The sequence below is a fragment of the Etheostoma spectabile genome, chromosome 20 (assembly GCF_008692095.1).
Source record: "Etheostoma spectabile isolate EspeVRDwgs_2016 chromosome 20, UIUC_Espe_1.0, whole genome shotgun sequence".
Lineage (NCBI taxonomy): Eukaryota > Metazoa > Chordata > Actinopteri > Perciformes > Percidae > Etheostoma > Etheostoma spectabile.
Window position 1 is genome coordinate 3,039,879 of NC_045752.1, and position 19,133 is coordinate 3,059,011.

General features: G+C 39.3%; 1 protein-coding gene across 4 annotated transcripts in view; it reads left to right on the forward strand.

Annotated features, from left to right (window-relative positions):
* Positions 1-19,133, forward strand: part of sptb (spectrin, beta, erythrocytic) — a 53,627-nt gene that overhangs the window by 13,331 nt on the left and 21,163 nt on the right. For all 4 annotated transcript variants that reach the window (XM_032500688.1, XM_032500687.1, XM_032500689.1 and 1 more), the window contains 15 exons: positions 5,560-5,711; positions 5,856-6,029; positions 7,802-7,899; positions 8,984-9,064; positions 9,223-9,338; positions 9,479-9,591; positions 9,682-9,869; positions 10,928-11,045; positions 12,254-12,412; positions 13,748-14,050; positions 14,140-14,290; positions 15,213-16,083; positions 16,679-16,816; positions 17,037-17,796; positions 18,372-18,574. In XM_032500688.1, the coding sequence (XP_032356579.1) occupies positions 5,560-5,711; positions 5,856-6,029; positions 7,802-7,899; positions 8,984-9,064; positions 9,223-9,338; positions 9,479-9,591; positions 9,682-9,869; positions 10,928-11,045; positions 12,254-12,412; positions 13,748-14,050; positions 14,140-14,290; positions 15,213-16,083; positions 16,679-16,816; positions 17,037-17,796; positions 18,372-18,574 (3,625 nt within the window). The remainder of the gene's footprint in view (positions 1-5,559; positions 5,712-5,855; positions 6,030-7,801; positions 7,900-8,983; positions 9,065-9,222; positions 9,339-9,478; positions 9,592-9,681; positions 9,870-10,927; positions 11,046-12,253; positions 12,413-13,747; positions 14,051-14,139; positions 14,291-15,212; positions 16,084-16,678; positions 16,817-17,036; positions 17,797-18,371; positions 18,575-19,133) is intronic.

Consider the following 19,133-nt stretch of genomic DNA (forward strand, 5'->3'; position numbering starts at 1 on the left):
GTGGGTCACTTTGCGACAAGTAGCCTACAAGATGCTAACAAGAGACTTCTGTAATATCAATACAGAATAAAAATTGACCTACTCAACAAAGATGGTTTTACTACCGACTACAAGTTAGCAAACAATCATAGATAGCTAAAACGTTTTTGAAATGATTTCCATCTTCTGTTATTGTTTGTAATGACAAAGTTTTAGTATTTCATGGATTTCACAAATTTCAGTATGGCACGTTAAATCTAAGTACGCGCGACTCAAATCTGCGAGTGAGAGGCCTCTAGGGGGAGCACTAAGTGGAACAGATTGATTTTCGACCCTGCGGGGGAGAAAGCGCTCTGCCTTTTTGTTACCACGGGATTACAGACAAGTCTCTGCTGATTGGGTATCACCTGTGACCTGAGCCAATAAACTAGAGACACACCCACCGAGAGAAAACATATCTCCAACATTGACTCAATATGTACAGTCTATGATCTCAAAGCAGTTGCACACCGTTTCAAAACAGGCAATGAGATTGAACGTGCTCTCTCTCTCTCTCTCTCTCTCTCGGTCAAAGATCAAGCTGTTCCCCTTAGTGCTCCCCCTACAGGCCTGGAGAACGTCTGTTGTGTAATCTTGATGCAGTGTTTTTTTGTTGCATTTCTTTTAGGGGTCTGTGTGCTTTTCTTTTTGCATTGTTTCTATATTTGCAGCGCATTTGCTAAATGCTGCTCATGTGTTGTCAAATTAATGAAGATGTTTTCTTAATTTGCTTGTGTTTTGTCTATTTGCATGTCTTTTCTTAAGTTGCTGGACGTTTGCCCCTATCGACCACCGTACGACGTGGTGGAGCGGTGTGTGCTGTTGTTCTGCTGAGGGGAACAGAAAAAGCATGATTTATTTACTGTACTCTGCTGCATCATGTGTTTTACATAAAAAAAAAATGTTTTCTTCTTATTGATGATTCTAAGAATGAAGCTGGAGCTTTCTTTGGTGTTTACTGGGTCATTTTTAGATACTGTAGGTAATGTATCCTGTTCTGTTTTCCTGGTTGAGTCTCTGTAGATTTAACCTGAAATCCTGCATCTCAGTCCCTCTCTCCATCACTTTTGTCTGATGCATCATGCTCTCCTCTTTTTCTCTGCCTCATCTTCTTTAGTCTCGCCTCCTCCCTCTGTGTTATTGTCTCCTTCTTAACCTTTAATCCAATATTGTTAACTCTTTCTCTCCACTACTCCTTCCTTTCTTCCTTCCTCTTCTTCTTCTGTTCCTCCTCTTTTGCTTGTTCCTTGGTTGTTCTTGGTTGGTCTGAATCATTTATAACACCAGTCATTAAGGATGCAGTCCTTTGCACTCCTTAGTTTACAGTCAGATTTGGGTTCAGGAATAAACAAGGCAAACTGTGTATCAGGCAGACCGAGGGGATGTTACATGTTAATGATAACTGCAAGATGGTACAACTGAGGGGAAAATGTATCGTCACCAATGGTTGACCTGATACACTTTAAGGAGCTCTGTGTGTGTGTGTGTGTGTGTGTGTGTGTGTGTCTGCTGGGAGCTGTGGGTGCAATCAAAGTAGCTGTAATCATCTTGCATCGCCCTTCTGCCCTCCTTGCTCTAGATTGTTCTATAATATTCTCCAAAGAACTTAAATCAACATATCTACATATCTATTAGAGCTGCAACTAATGATTATTGTCATGATTTGATCAGTTATTTGGCCTCAGCAAAAACAAAGAAATACCCAACTTTCCACGAATATCTTTAAAAATCTTGTTCATAGTTCGGGAATCCTTAGAAAACCATTTGAAAAGCTGGAACCAGTGATGTTTTGTCATTTTTACATAAGAAATGACCTTAAATGAAAGCCATTCATTACAATGCCCCAGCTAACTTTCTATCAATTGATACTTCGGCTGATTGTGTCAGCATTAATGTCCAGCATAAGAAAAAGACAAGTACAGCCCAGTATTAGTTACTATGAAAGTGATGAGATGTGTACAACGGTTGGTTAAATTAACTAATCGATAAAATAAATAAATAATAAAACTAAGTAAGAAACAAAATTAACCAAGTTTTCATCAAACACAGTAAGTGAGTTTACAGTTAAAATACATTTATGAAACATCATTCAACATCAGTGTGATAAATGTATATATTATGCATATGGTAGCCAATTATATGTTCAATATTGATGAGTTTATTATATGTTTATTATAGCTTTGTTTATATTATGACATTGATTTTTGTGATATTGCTTAGCCCTTGAATCACCTGTAAATTCACCATTTTAGCTAATTAATATTGCTACAAGAATCTTCCAATGTCTATGTTTAATATGTTGGAATACAGAAATGTGTTATATCATATGCATATGCATATGCATATCATGTATGCAAATTATGTTTTTTAATTTCTAGAGCTAGGTTTATAAATCAGTGGGGCTGTTATTAGCTTATTGCAGATAAAATGTTTTCGGTGCATTTGGAGGCAGATATGTAATTATAAGAAATTGCAGTTGAGAAATGCCAAAAATATGTTTCAGACCATTTATAAACAGTGCTGCTGCAGAATAATTTGTACACAAGAAAGCAATGACAAGTTGTAAAAATATATAATGTCCTGCTCAGTACACGTTACAGTTGCATTATATTCTGCGTACAAGAGAAGGTTTAAATTGTTCGGGACATTTAATCTGCTGACTAAATGCAGTCACAACCCCAAGTGACAAGCACACACCCACTCACACCACCCCCGTTCCCATTCACATGAAGTGTGTCCACAGACAAACTCAAAAAGATTATAGTACTTTGGGTCATGCTGACATAGGGTCCAATAAAAAGTTTTTGCTGCTGAGTAGGAGGCACGTCTGCTGTGCTCTGAGATCTTATTTTTAAATGTGATCCCGACAAGATGTGTCACCGTGTGAGCAGCGCTCCCAAAAAGCTGTCAGAGTCTGCCACTCATACTCTGCTTTTCTCTTTGCTGTCATTTCCGAGTTTTCAGGCAAAATTGCAGTTGAGGAATTTCAGCATAAATACTGTACACCTACGCTTAACTATGCAGAAACCTTGTGTGTGTTTACTTTTCATGCATGTGATGTTATAATGCAGCACCACTTCTCTAGCGACTCTGAAGAGAGGATGAGGAGACATAGACGGGTAAAGTTAAGCTTTTCCTTCGGGGAGTTTCCGTATCACATTTGCAGCAGGCCTGTCTGCAAAAGTACTGAAGTCATATCAATAATCATATCCAGCCTCTCAGGAGTCACCAATATTGACCACGATATCTGAGCAAAAAGGTCAAAACTTTCAGTATTTTACCAGCATTTCATTAATGATAAACTGCTCCAATTACAGTAAAAGAGATGCACTTTACAAATACATGAGAGGGAAACATGACTAGTCGAGATCTTGTAAAGTGGTCTCAAATTTAAAGTATCCCCACTTGACACAAGTGTAACAGTAAGCAGCACAGTGACAAGGCTGAATATTAAATTGACATTAATGGAAGTTTCAGTTATGAACACTGATGGATTACTGAACAGGCCTACTGGGCCCTAGGTGATTACTTGTTGGAAAGTCACAGAGCTCAGAAGAAAATGTAAATGGAATGTATATTTTCTTAATTGTTAATATTGAGGATCTGCCAATCCAATCTAACCCAATATTCATTTTTTGTTTCCTTCATATTACAGCTGCACAGCATACCAAAGCTACATGTCATTAAAATACAGTTAACCCTGGGGGACTGAGGCCATTTTTACAGTTTTTTCCGTCTGGATTTTTTTATAAAAAAGCTTGTAAAACATCAACCCTGTTGTCTACAGTCAAGATATGAACATCATTTTTTTTGGACAAACTGGGTTATTAGAATATTTGGGTGCAGTGAGGTCACTTGCATGTTAAAATGGTTGTAGGGCCTTAAGATAAATAAATAATAAATAAAAATAAATAAATGAATCTCCAGATATGTATTGATATCACGAACATATAGTAAACCTAAGCCATTTTCCATTCTAAAACACTCTCATATGTCTTGGGAGTCATACTGTGAAGAAATAATCTTATACTTATGTTGACAAAATACATGCATGTCTCCAAAAATCAAACGTTTTGCTCTCATGACATTTACTTATGCCAATGATAACATAATAATTTCATATTTATTGATATTACACACCCACAGTAATGTTATACAAGCATATGGGTCTAAATAGTCACCATTGGGCCTTCCATGAGTATTTAGGCATTTTTGTCCCCTCTGGCCTTCCATACAAGGGGTGCTTTTATCTCCCATATAGGCATGTACTTCCTGAAACAATAGACGGGAGAGACAGCAGAGATGGAGGAGCGAGCCAGCGGCAGAATTAGCCAAAACGCGATGAATTATGGACATAAAGTGAATCAATCTTGGATATAACAGTATGGATTTAAAGCCCAGAGGCTGAAGTTCCAGGCTGGATAAATCCCCTGTAGAGGCTAGAAAGACAGGAAAAGACCGCTGTAAACGCGAAAACATCAGGATTTAAACGAAACCAAAAGTGAGTAATCGCTTGTATGGTTCAAAATGTATTAAACTAGAATCAGAGGTACTTTTTTACTCGTGGGCGAGTGCTTGGGCTCGGAGGGTTTTAACAGTGGTAAATAAAAGTAATCTAAATCTTTTCTTGTCAGTCATGTACCGTGATGTTTGGGGTGGTAGTAGCTCAGTCGGTACGGAGTTTGGTTGAGAACGGGAGGGTTGCTGGTTCAAGTCCCCATACGGACCAAAGTATGGTTGTGGACTGGTAGCTGGAGAGGTGCCAGGTCACCTACTGGGCACTGCTAAGGTGCTCTGCTCAGGGTGCCCCCTCATTCTGACATCTCTCTATTTGTGCATGAATAGGTACTGAGCATGTCGGTGTGTACTAACAACAGAGTGTAAATTGTAATTTCCCCTTGTGGAATTAATAAACTTTACATTACCATTATGTTGCACGCCATCTATGAGGGTCAGTATCTACCATTTGTGGCAGGAGGCCTTGAGCAGGAGTCAGACAGCCTCTTTTCATCTCCAACATCATGTGAATACTTCTGCTTCGCCTGCAGAATGTCAGTGTGGGAGTCTTGCTCCTTTAAGAGGGGTCAGGGGCCTTTTACATGTCTGTGCCCAGGGGCCCATTGACTTATAATCAGTCCATGAATATGTAAATCATATTGCTTAGAGACATGGCTGATGTGAAGGTAGAAATAGTATTATTGTGTGAGTTAGATCATATCACTGGAGTCACAGAAATATTTTAATGTTGTGTTTTTCCTCCCAACAAAGCTCACTGCAGATAGCCGGATACGTGCAGGCTGTATTTTCTCCTTAAGAGTGCAAAGCTTAACTCTGCTCTGGGGATTAATTTAACCAGTAAGATGTCTTTGTTTCTAAAAGCAAATTCAACTCAGGGGCCTCCATCCACCTATCAATCTGAACAGCCCCTGAGCAGGACAGTTAATCCCCAGCAGCTCCGGTGGTGCTGTTCTGTAGATGTGTTAAGGTGATTTCATTATTTATGGAGCTCATGTTCTTTCTTTAACTTTGTGCTCCCATCAGATGAGCGTGAGGCGGTTCAGAAGAAGACCTTTACTAAATGGGTCAACTCCATCCTGTCCCGGGTCGGCTGTCGCATCTCTGACCTCTACCTGGACCTGCGGGACGGACGCATGCTCATTAAACTGCTGGAGGTGCTGTCCGGTGAACGACTGGTAAGAACCTTTTTTTTTTAACTTTTTTTTTCTCTTCTTGGTTTTATTCCTCTCTCTATCTCTCTCTCTCTATCTCTCTCTCTCTGGGTCACTCTCGCCTTTATAATTTTGCCTTTCTGTTTTCTTTCTTGTGTCTGTCTTCAGCCAAAACCCACTAAAGGCCGAATGCGTATCCACTGTTTGGAGAATGTGGACAAGGCTCTGCAGTTCCTCAAAGAGCAGAGGGTTCACCTGGAGAACATGGGTTCCCACGACATCGTCGATGGCAACCATCGACTCATCCTCGGCCTCATCTGGACCATCATCCTTCGCTTCCAGGTAAACTTGGCTATGCTGAATGCTCATATTTAACTTTATTTCTTCTTTTTTTTTTTTTGCTAATTTGAGTCACTTGTCCCTTTTTTATCATAGTTTCTTTATTTTTATCAGTTACATGGAATACTATCTTCAAGGCCTGAAGATGTTAAAAAAACTTTACTAAGGCTGAGTACTATTAATCCTTTTTTCAGGTCATGCGTAAAAGTAAATTCAAAGGACAGTTTCTTCTTCAGTGTATGTTAGTCCACTTTAATGACAAAAACATGGGACAATTGAATATACATAACTTCACTCTCTCCTTGTTATTCTGTTACAGGCAATGTGAGAAGTGTTAAGTAGTTCTAATCAAAACCCCAAAATTGCATTATATATAGTCACCATTCCAACTACCTACCTCATCACAACAAGATGAGACTTTATTTTAAGATTATTTTTTGGGCATTTTCACCTTTCATTTTTGACAGGACAGCTAGGTGAGAGAGAGGGAAGACATGTAGGACATTGTCACAGGTCAGATTCAAAACCTTGACCTCTGCGTTGAGGCATAAACCTTGATATATGTGCACCTGCTCTACTACTGAGCCAACCTGTCCACATGATGAGCTTTTATTCATCCCCAGAAGAGGAAATTACAGCAGGACAAGAAACTATCTACCTGACAACAGACTCACTCTTTTTAGCACTCCTTTAGATTTTCTTACATCTACAAATGTCAATATTACAGCTCTGGTCTGAAAACTCCCATTATGTTAATGTTATTTAACATGTCACAGTCTTCAAATAATATGATGAGCTGGCCACATGTGGAGCCCAACCCCAGTTCAAATATAACAGTAATATATGTTACTATGCTACCATAGACTATTGCATAAATCAAATCAGAGTACATTATGACTTATGTATTATGTACTCATTTTTATTTGCATTTTGTTTATAACCTGCTGTGTGATAGGCATGCCTCTGATTAATTGATTAGTGTTGTTTGTAGTGTGTATGCATGCAGTACAGAAACAGTATCAACTGGCAGCATTGGAATGTTTTTGACTTTTGCTTTTTTTCTCAAATGAGATGTCTTCAGATTCCAATTTTATCTGCTGCAAAAAGCACATCCCAAACATCAGAACATGTCTGTTTGACTCTTTTTTTATCTTCTTGGTAGGGGCATATATTTATTTTTAATTTGACAGCAACACTGTTATTTTTAGACACATTAGTTCAAACAATATGGCTTACTGCATAATTCAGCCTTTTCAGAAAAAAATAAATAAAAAAGAAAAAGAAAAAGAAAGGACTTGGTCCTCCTGTCTGTATCTTTTCAGTCTGCATTAACCAAGGAGAACCAAAACTGGCTAAATTTAGCCCTCTCTCAGGGCTTGTTTCTCAGATCACATCACTGCTCTAATTACTGGCCCACTGTGTGGGAAAATAAGAACTTCAATAATTACCACCACTCGTTCTATCAGCTGGACCCTATAGGTTTAGATTTGTGAGAATCCAATCTGCTAATAACAAAGCTGACATATCACTTGAGATTAGTTTTGTTGTACACAAATAAAACCCTACTCGTGTTATGATAAATTATGTATTTCAAAGGGGTATTTGTGCCACTTTGCTCAAATGTTTCCTTTTTGCTGCATGCTATTAGCGACATGTTCCTATCAGTGACGTGTTGTTCTCTGCTGTGGATTGTTCTCGTTTGATCACAAAGCTCACACTCCTTAGTTAAGTTTCATTATGTATCATCCAGCTGTGCTTTTTTGTTTTTAATTCAGATCCAGGACATTATTGTGGAAACGGGACAGGCGGACCAGAAGGAGACGCGCTCAGCCAAGGACGCTCTACTTCTGTGGTGTCAGATGAAAACGGCAGGGTAAGAGGGAGCTGTTGGAAATGTCCTCTGGGAATTAGTATGAGGATCCACTTCTGTACACAGCTGTAAATCTTTTAGTGGTTATAGATTTGTGTTTTCAAAACTCCATAGTGTTCCATAGATAAAATGACTTACTATTTTTATTATTCTAGTTTTTTGGGTTAAAAATGTATTCAAAAGTGGGTCATAGTCATTACGTTTAATAAAATAAATAGTGAAGTGAAGTTTTTACTTTGATATTAAGAAGGAATTTAACTAAATGTGCATCAAAGTTTATGTCCACTCAAAACAACGGGTTAGAAGTTTTTACATTACCCTTTACTGAATATATTTAATAATCATAAAAGCCATAATGATTTTTTATTTCAAGCAATATTTTGATATCTTTGGAAATACAATTATTCGCTTTTGTCGCAGATAGTTAGATGAGAAGATCAATGTGAAGTAAATGCTAGGATACAATTAGCTTAGCATAAAGACTAGAAAACAGGGGGAAACAGCTAGCCTGCCTCTGTCTAACATAATCCACCTATGAGCACCTCTAAAACTCACTAATTAGGACGTTATATCTCATTTGTGTAATTTGAACAATACCAACATGTTTTGGGTTATGTGCTTGCGGGCTGAATTGTTACCTGGGACAGATACATGCCAGCCGTTTTCCCCTATTTCCAGTCTTTGTGCTGACCTAAGCTAACCGGCTGTAGCTTCATATTTACCGTGCAGACATGAGAGTGGTATCGATCTTCTCATCCAACTCTCTGCCAGAAAGCAAATAAGCACATTTCCTCAAATATTGATCTATTCTTTAAGGTTAAAGGTGTTCATTTGAATGTGATTTGCTAGCTTTCATTGAATTCTGTCATATTTGAGAATTTGTGCCCCTAAATTTTTCTGATCCTTTCAGAAAATCATAAAATGCCACTAGTCTGAGTCTGCTCAGGCCTGACGCTGTGGAAATGTGTGCTTCATAACTGCACATGTTGAGAAGCAGAACTGATCCCAGACACTGATTCAAAACAGGAGCTTCTCAGCAATGCCCCTTAGGTTCAGTCGATGACGTCCCCTGGCTTTTGTTTTGCAGATATCCCAATATCAACATCACAAACTTCACCACCAGCTGGAAAGATGGCATGGCCTTCAACGCTCTCATACACAAACACCGGTAAGAAGAGATGATGAATGGCCAAATCCACTCTCACCAGCTCTCAAATGTAAACTCATGAAACCTGCTCAGTGTCTTTCCTCCTCATTCTGCTTCTTCTCTTTCACTGTCTCATTTTCCTCTTTTGCTCTCTTGCGCTCTCCATCATTCTCTCTCAGGCCTGACCTGGTGGACTATAACAAATTGAAGCGGTCCAACCCAACCCACAACCTTCAGAGCGCCTTCAACGTAGCAGAGCAGCAGCTTGGTGTGACCAAACTGTTAGACCCAGAAGGCGAGTGACTGACGGAGGCTGTGCCTTTATGTAGAATAAATGTTTATGAGCTTTAAGCCTGGTGGAAAAAAGAGCTCAGGGCCAGAGATGGTTTCTGGCTTGGCTGTGACTTGACCTGTCGAACGTTTTTTGTTCTGTAGATGTGTTCACAGAGAACCCAGATGAGAAGTCCATCATCACGTACGTCGTGGCATTTTACCACTACTTCTCGAAGATGAAGCAGCTCGCTGTCGAGGGCAAGAGAGTCGGAAAGGTGAGATGGAAAGATGACGCACAAGTGTGACGAACTCGTAACATAAGTTTGTTTCCTGCTTCCCTGATTGTTTTCAACCTCCTTCTTTAGGTTCTGGATCACGCCATCGAGACAGAGAAGATGATTGATAAGTATGAGACTCTGGCGTCGGATCTGCTGACGTGGATCGAGCAGACCATTATCGTGCTGAACAACCGGAAACTTGCCAACTCTCTGACTGGAGTTCAGCAGCAGCTCCAGGCCTTCAACACCTACCGCACTGTAGAGAAGCCACCCAAGTGAGTCGAGCCAAGACAGCATTACATTACTCTCTGTTTCTGTTTCTATTCTGTTCTCTTTGTCTAGTGCTTTTTAATCTTCAGGGGAAGAAGAAAACATAACTCACCTTTACAATACTAAGCACATTTCATATAATATCAACAGTTACAATGAAAAACAAACAGAAACTAATTGTAATTTACCACCTCTGAACAACTGGTTTTATATACAATCTAGAAACTCCAAATATAAAATTACCTGTCTTTTCCTTAACTTTGTTTTATATGGGGAATACTATCTTTCCTGCAGCTGTATTGCAGAAGCTATTATATAACCTAGCTATTTTTAAGATAATTACACTATTCTTAGGTTAAGTTTTGTAAGCAATCTCAATTATTCTTTTGTGTGATATGTTGTTTTTGGTTGGGTCTCTATCCCGCCAAATTCAATCAATTTTGTGTAAATTTTTTATTTATTTATTTAATACAAGGATAGTGCATATTAATGAACATTTCTGTCAATATGAGTTAGCCAAAAGGCTATTTTTCATCTGCAGTACCTAGACAGATGGACAAAATCACCCTTAAAAAAGTAAAATTACATACAGTATTTACATAACAATATAACAATTACATTGTATTATACATTGGGTAAAAGTTATACTTAACAGTTATTCAAATCCGTCATTATTGTAATTTAAAAATTATGATAATATATTAAAACATGTATTCTTTTTCATTATCTGTTATTTCCATATTCAGTACAATCCATACCTTTTGAATTTTTACTTTTTTTACAGACATATAGGATTTTTCTGTGGATCTACCAACAAACAAACAAACAAACAAACCAAAAAACATAAAAACAGGAAACAAATATTAGACATAGTGCTGATCAGACATATAATCCCATACAAGTAAGCACAATTAATGTGCATATATATATATATATGTATATATTATATATATTATATATATTATATATAGGGGTTATATATTGGGGTTTGGGAAATTCACAAATGGTACACATTTTACAGCTTCATTGTACCTCTTTGTGTCACTGTGTTTTTTTCGTGCAGGTTCCAGGAAAAAGGAAACCTTGAGGTGCTGCTGTTTACGATCCAGAGTCGTATGAGAGCCAACAACCAGAGGGTCTACACGCCTAAAGAGGGAGCACTGGTCGCAGATATCAACAGGGTGAGAATAATCAAGTTTCTTTTTCTTACCTATTTATCCTTGATAAATTGATTAATCCTTTGGTCTTGTCAGAAAATAACATTAACATTGCCCATCACAAAAGAGATGTTTTAAAATAGCTAAATACATTCTATATTATGTATAGTCTAGTGTCATATCACACAAAGAAAAGCAGCAGACCCTCAAAATTGAAGAGCTGAAATGAGGGGATGTTGTTTGCATTAAAAAAATAGACTTAAACAATTAATTCCTTATCATGACAAATCAACTAATGGTAAAGATTACAGATTACTAACTCATCACTTCAGCCCTAGTTTTAACAGACACAATGTTTGCCTTTTTCATACGGAGTCTCTCTTTTGACAATCATGTAAACGTCTCAGTTAGATGTGGTTTCTCAGTTAGATGGACACAAATTCAGTTGATTCATTTAGCACTGCACAGTCCCGAGGTAGCAATTAAACTACAAATGAATTGAATTATACTGGTAATACCAGTGCAATATTGTAAACTGTACAATAAAACATCTCTTAAACATCACTTCAGGCACAAGAACATAACCCTAACACATCCGTAGCACAGAAAGGTTGGGATCCATTTTCCCCTGATATAGCCTGATATAGGTATTGTAAATAGATCTAAAACAATTACTTGATTCATTAATTAGTAGATCTACACTAACAATTTTGATAATCCATTAGTAATTCAAGTCATGAATCAAGCAAAAATGTCCAACATTGTCTGTTTATGCCAGTTTTACAGATGTGAGAATGGTCTGTTTTCTGTTTTAAATAATTTCAAATGTAATATCTGTGAGTGTAAGTTGGACAAAACAAGACATTTGAAGACATTTCGGGCTCTGTGAAGTTGTCATGGACATTTTTCACAATTTGTTTGACATTTTTATAGACCAAACTATTAATCAAAAAAATCCCTAATGAAAATAATTGTTAGTTGCTGCCCTAGTTGGAAGGTAATGACAGGGGAATGCTGTGAGTAAATACTGTATGTTAGCATCAGTGTTGTCGTGTCCTTGAACACAACACTTAATACCAACCAACTTCGAGAGTTGTTCTGTAGCTGTCCTTGACCACTCAGGTCTATGTGGATGGGATCAAGTGAATAACTTCCAAACTGGAAACTGAAAGTATCACATTGCTACGACCTCCCTCCAAAACAACAAACATCATCTCATCATCTGTGTGCAGGCCTGGGAGCGCCTGGAGAGGGCGGAGCACGAGCGGGAGCGCGTCCTGAGAGACGAGCTGATCCGACAGGAGAAGCTGGAACAGATGGCAAGAAGATTCGACAGGAAGGCTGCCATGAGGGAGACCTGGCTCCTGGAGAACCAGAGACTCGTGGCTCAGGTAATACATCAACAACAAAACTATATGCTACTATTATCTGATTTGTTTGTAAAGGCCTTTTTCAGCAGACACGTCTGTCTGTTGAAAAAGGCCTTGCTCTCAATAAGACTACCTAATTTAAATGAAATGACAAGTATAACACATTTTATTTGAATTTTACCAATATTTGCATTAGTTAATCGACACAGCAAGCTATTTGCACACCTAATTATGTGTGATCAAAGGTACAAACAGGCTGCCATGAAAAGACGGAGATGACTTCATCAGTTCCAAGTAAAAAAAAGCAATTTAATAGTTTAAAAAAAAGTTAAAAGAGAGGAAACATTTATCAGTGAAGATGTTAAAATCCGTGGAAGAAGAAGTAATACAATCCTTTACTTTAAAGGTGCCCTGCCACATGTATTCATTACTTTGTGGTAAAGTCTGAAGTTCTACCGTGGACACTGTAACATTTTTTTGGGGAAAAAATGCCTTGGTTACCATGTTTCAAGCTATTCTAGGTATAGAAAGCCTGCAGGAAGACTCAGCTCGATTTGTGCCAGTTCTCACTAATATTCAACGAGCTAAGCTGCTTGATTCTGATTGGCAGCTAGCCAATAAGAGCCTGGCTATCAGCATTTACCCAGCGTAACTGGGCAAGCTCATGACTTGTAATGAGCTCAGGCAACATGATGTCAGACTAACCAGCTGTTGTAATTGGCCTGATTTTTCCTCTTATTTCATTTTCACATTCACAACATAACACAAACACAAATGGACCTAACATATTTTAAAAAATGCAAGTAAAAACGGTTTTGTGTGGCAGGGCACCTTTAAGGTGTGGAGTTCGGACCTCCAGTAACTTCGTAGACAGTTTTCTCTCTGATTGGTTCAGAGTTTTGTTTCTCATGCACACACATTATGGTTCTGCCAATAGTTTAATAGTTTTACACTGACCTGTGCTTGTAATGCACAAAGATATGGTGCAATATGAAAAGAAAAGGTATGGTAGAATAAGTCAGCAAGCTAATAAACATGGATTTAAACCTTGCTGGATTTAAAATACAAAAATATGCTTTGCAAATGTTTTGTGAGGAAGGAAACATTCAGCACATTTGAGTTCAGGGATTTACACAATGAATGTACACATAACTTTTGGTTATTTACAAGAAAAGTTCACAGGGTACAATTAAGTAAAAGATTACCTCAGAGTATCAATATTCCACTATAGTTAAAAATGCAATTAAAATGAGAAGAAGTAGTACAAGTACAGTATTATTAGCTAAATGCACCTAATGTACTGTCCATTACGGCTTGTGCCCTGAGCACCTCTCTGCTCTCTTCTCCTCTCCTCAGGACAACTTTGGCTACGACCTGCCAGCAGTGGAGGCAGCAAAGAAAAAGCACGATGCCATTGAGACGGACATTGCTGCGTATGAGGAGCGTGTTCAGGTCTTGGTGGACATCTCGAAGGAGCTGGAGTCTGAGCGATACCATGACGCCAAACGCATCGACGTGCGGAAAGACAACATCCTGCGCCTGTGGGACTACCTGCAGGAGCTGCTGAAGGCTCGTAGAGCGCGTCTGGATAAGAACCTGACCCTGCAGAGAATCTTCCAGGAGATGCTCTACATCATCAGCTGGATGGATGACATGAAGGTGCAGCACAGGGGGCAATATTCATTGACTAATAACATTGATTTTCTAGACACTAAACTGATCAGATCGGTCTTTCCTTCTGTCTTTAGGCTCGACTTCTGTCTCCTGACTATGGGAAACACTTGCTGGAAGTGGAAGACTTGTTACAGAAACACGCTCTGTTAGAGAACGACATCGCTCTGCAGGCAGAGAGAGTGCAGACTGCCAGTGCTGCTGCTCTCAAGTTTGCCAACGGAGACAGTAAGTGCAAGGGCTCATCAAACCTCTTGCCCCTGGTTTTGTTAGGAATGAGGACACTAAATTGATTGCAAACCATGGACCTTGATTAGGGCAGATTATTGAATCCCTGTGTATATATATATATTTTTTAGCACCAACCAAAAGGTGTCTGTAGCATTGAGCATGTGAAAACTTTTATCATGATATGCTTTGTCTGGTCTTGTTGACATACTCTTTGATCGTATATTTCCTAATATTTTATTTCATCAAAATTCATGAATTTCTGCTTGTGTTACTAAACATTCATCTCTGCTGTGTTTAGGAAGTTTAGCTTGTATTGTTGAATGAACAAGAAAGGGTGTAGAAAAAGCTATTGAGAAAGTATTATATTTTGGCATCAGTATTAAAAAGTAGCTATTATATGGACATTGTTATTGAAAAATTTCAACCACTGCCCCAATCCTACATTTTTGAGTTTGAAAAAGCTTACATCTCATCTAACAAAATAACAGTATTCACACCTGCATTCAAAGTACATTAAGTACAGTTGATGTGCGTTTCTTTTATTTCAAACAAGCTACTAAATGTAACAAAATTATAAAAGGTTAACTATGGCACAGTAGTTGCTATTGTAACCCTAACACAAGTTTTTTAATGTGGTCCTTCATCTTTGGAGTTTGCTCTTCTCATGGTTGCTTAGGTTTCCTCCCATTGCAGATATTAGTAAATCAGATTGGTTTGGTCATAGATATACAAGTGTTATGTATGTGCTAGTTCTCTTCTACAATCTCTCACCATGAATATGGTATATGGTATATGCCTGCCCTCCACACAGTTTGTGCTATAGACACCAGCATCTCACAACCCTGAGAAGAAGTAGAAGAAAGTGAAATATAACCTAGATATACAATATATAACAATTATACTGTCCATTTCCCCCTAGCCTACAAGCCATGTGATCCTCAGGTGATCCGCGACAGGGTACAACACCTGGACTTGTGCTACCAGGAGCTTTGTGCCCTGGCGGCCCGGCGGAGGGCTCGCTTGGAGCAGTCCCGCCGCTTCTGGAATTTCCTGTGGGAGATGGCAGAGCTGGAGAGCTGGATTAGAGAGAAGGAGCACATTTTCTCCACACTGGATTATGGCAAGGACCTGACGAGCGTGCTGGTGCTGCAGAGCAAACACAGCGCCTTTGAGGACGAGCTTGGAGCCCGCCGTGCCAATCTGGACCAGGTCCTGGCTGAAGGAGATAAGATGATCCAGGCCAAGCACTTTGGCTCCCCGAAGGTTCAAGAGTGCATGGACGACATTAGTAGACAATGGCAGCAGCTGGAAGAGCTGGCTGCATTTCGGAAACAGAACCTCCGGGACACCCAGAGGTTCTTCCAGTTTCAGGGAGACGCTGATGACCTCAAGGCCTGGCTGCTGGACGCAAAGAGGCAGATGAGCAGCGATGATGTCGGCCATGATGAGTACACCACCCAGCGGCTACTGAAGAAGCACAAGGACCTGAAGAATGAAACAATCAAGAACGGAGCCACCATAGATGCTTTATCCAAACAGGCCAATGCGCTGCCAGAGGAGCTACAAAACACCCCTGACATCCAGAGACGTCTGAAAGACATTAAGGACTTGTACATGGAGCTCATGTCTCTGGCTGACCTGAGACAGAAGAAGCTAGATGACGCTATGGCTCTGTACACCATCTTCAGTGAGACAGACGCCTGTGAGCTCTGGATGGGCCAGAAGGAGACGTGGTTGGTGGGTTTAGAGGTGCCTGAGAAGCTGGAGGATCTGGAAGTAGTACAGAATAGGTACACAGAACAATTCTCTTACTATTTGGGGTGTAACGATCAATATGTCGATTCAATCATCCACGATTCAATATACAAAACAAAAATATCAATAAATAGCGCCATCTTTAAGATGTGCCTTTATTTTGAAATTCCCATTTTTCAGTTTGTTTTTAATTTAAATGTCTGGAAGAGCTTAGTAATGAAATTGTCAAATAATATTTTAGTTGTTTTTTATAAATATATATAAAAGTAACTGATTGTGTTGAATGGGCTTATGTGTTGTCTCTTATCGGTCGCAGGCCCCTGAATTGAATTGAATCCAAATGGCATCATGGCAGACTTTGTGATATCAGTTAATATTGTATTTTTGTTCTAAGAATCAGTATAATATTGTATAATTATAAAATATGTGATTTACACCCTTAATTATTATGCGCTACTAAATTATCTTTTATATAGGACTAGATTTAATTTTCTAATTCATAAAATTCCAGACACTATAGTACCAAATTAATGTTAAAAAAAACAAGGTTTCCAGGTCTTGTTTTTATGGGGTTATGTATCATGTGCATTGTGCTATTTATATTTTAACCATCACTTTTCTTGTTTTCAGGTTGAGCATTCTAGCTCAAGATATGGCAAATGTTCAGTTGAGAGTTGATGATGTCAATAAAGCCGTGAAACAGCTGGAGGACAGCAGACACCCTCGTACCAGAGAGATCAAAGAATGTCAGACGCGACTGAATAAGAGGTGCTTTGGATATATATTATCTGTGCAAGATTACTGTTTGTTTGCACAGTTCTAATAAATTATTCAGTGTTGACCTGAAATAAATAACATATGTTTAGGTTTTCTCTTTAGGTAACACCTTATTTTCTAGGTCTATAATTTCCTAATAATTTTCAACATAAACCATACTCTGAGATAATATTAAAGTGATTCAAACATTCAATAAATAATTCTCCTTCAGGTGGGAGGCCTTCAAGGCCATGGTGGAGGACAAGAAGAGGAAAGTGGATTCTGCCGTTAGTCTGAACAACTACGGGCTGGAATGTGACGAGACAGGGACCTGGATTAAAGACAAGACACGGGTGATTGAGTCCACACAGGACTTGGGCAATGACCTGGCAGCCGTCATGACCATCCAGAGGAAACTGTTTGGCATGGAGAGAGATTTGGCCGCCATTGAGACCAAGCTTAACTTTCTGAGGAAAGAGGCCGACCAGCTGTCCAAAGACCACCCGGAGAACGCAGATGACATCTTAGCCCGCAGAGGGGAGCTGGACGCAGCCTGGGACACGCTTAGAAAGACCCTAAAAGACAGAGAGGATTCTTTGGGTGAGGTCAGCAAGTTACAGACCTTCCTCCAAGACATGGATGACTTCCAGTCCTGGCTTTTTAAGACTCAGAAGGCTGTTGCTTCAGAGGAAATGCCTGCCACGCTGCCTGAGGCTGAGGAGCAGCTCAGTCTTCATGACGCGGTGCGTGAAGACATAAACAACCACGAGGAGGACTATCACCGTGTGAGGGACACTGGTGCCCAGGTCACCCAGGGTCAGGAGGATGATCCTCAGTACCAGCAGCTGGAGCAGAGGCTGAAGGGGCTGGACCGGGGTTGGGTTGAACTACAAAAGATGTGGGACAGCCGCAAGACCTTCCTGGACCAGGGTCTGGGCTTCCAGCAGTTTATGAGGGATGGCAAGGCTGTAGACGCCATTCTCAACAACCAGGTAAGATAAAATACGATTGGATAAAATACAACGAGGTAGGAAAACCTTTATTGCCAATATATTACGATGAATACAACAAAATTGCGAATGCCCCTCCCAGCGATGCTTAAAAAAGATATATTGCACACATTCGTACGTTTATGACATAAAAACAACATTTATTCAACAACCAACATTTAATTAATAAAAAACAAGGGTGTGGGTTGTGTTGAATGATACATGTATTGCACAGATCTTAGCAATATTATAATATTGCAAAGATCAGCTAAATGAATTTAAGAACAATAATAAAATGTGAAATACTGGTGATGAGTGTGGATTTAGAGTCTGGAAGGCCAGCATGTACAGCATGTGTTTTGAAGTGAGACTATCTACAGTAGGATCATGATTTATCTCAAAATTCTTCAAGTCTTCAGCTTCCGTAGAGTTAGGGTGAGCTATTTTAATAATGGGGTCAGTGATGTGATAGGTATTTAAAAGATGTGGTTTGGAAGAATGTAGCGTGGTCACATCCCACAGCGCCGGCTGAGTGTCTCAAGGGTGCTTGTCTTTTTCTTTCTTTGCTTTGTTTGCAGGAGTACACTTTGGCCCACATAGACAAGCCAGACAACTTGGCTGGAGCAGAGAAAGCTTTGAAGAAGCATGAGGACTTTGTGAGCACCATGGAGGCCAACGAGGACAAAATTGACGGTGCTCTGCAGGGGGGGCAACGGCTGGTGGACAGCAACAACCTGTACTCTGGGAAAATGCAGGACAAAATGGACTTAATCAGAGACAGGTCAGCCGTTTTTGTAGTCAATATGATTTCAATGAAGTGTTGTTAAAAGGGCTATTATATATTTAAGGAAATTAACTATTTGTGCTCCTCTGATTATCAGCACCCCTGTTACCTGTTGAAAGGTTTCCACCTAAATAGACATACTCATTAGCACAGTAGTGACCAGTGGACAATTTGTGTCCTACACCCAAAACAAAATGAAAATGGTTCTTACAAATTTACAAAAATACCCAGATGAAAGTTCATTTTACATTATACAATTATGCACAACTTTCCACTCCCACTCAACCTCCCACCCTTAACCCCATATATTCATAATATTAATACTAACCAACTTTAGAGACATTATCATCACTCAAGTCCAACATTTCACTTATAACAGTTAAATAAATACTGTACAGGTCCTGGTCTAATGTGTAAAAATAAATCTTTTCACTTTGATTTATAATTGTTCATGGTCTCAACCGGCCACAGCAGTGAAACAGCTTTCTTATCACTGTATCATTATCATATTAACATGAGGCAGCAGAGAGGGCATCGGAGCTTGTCCCATTAACTC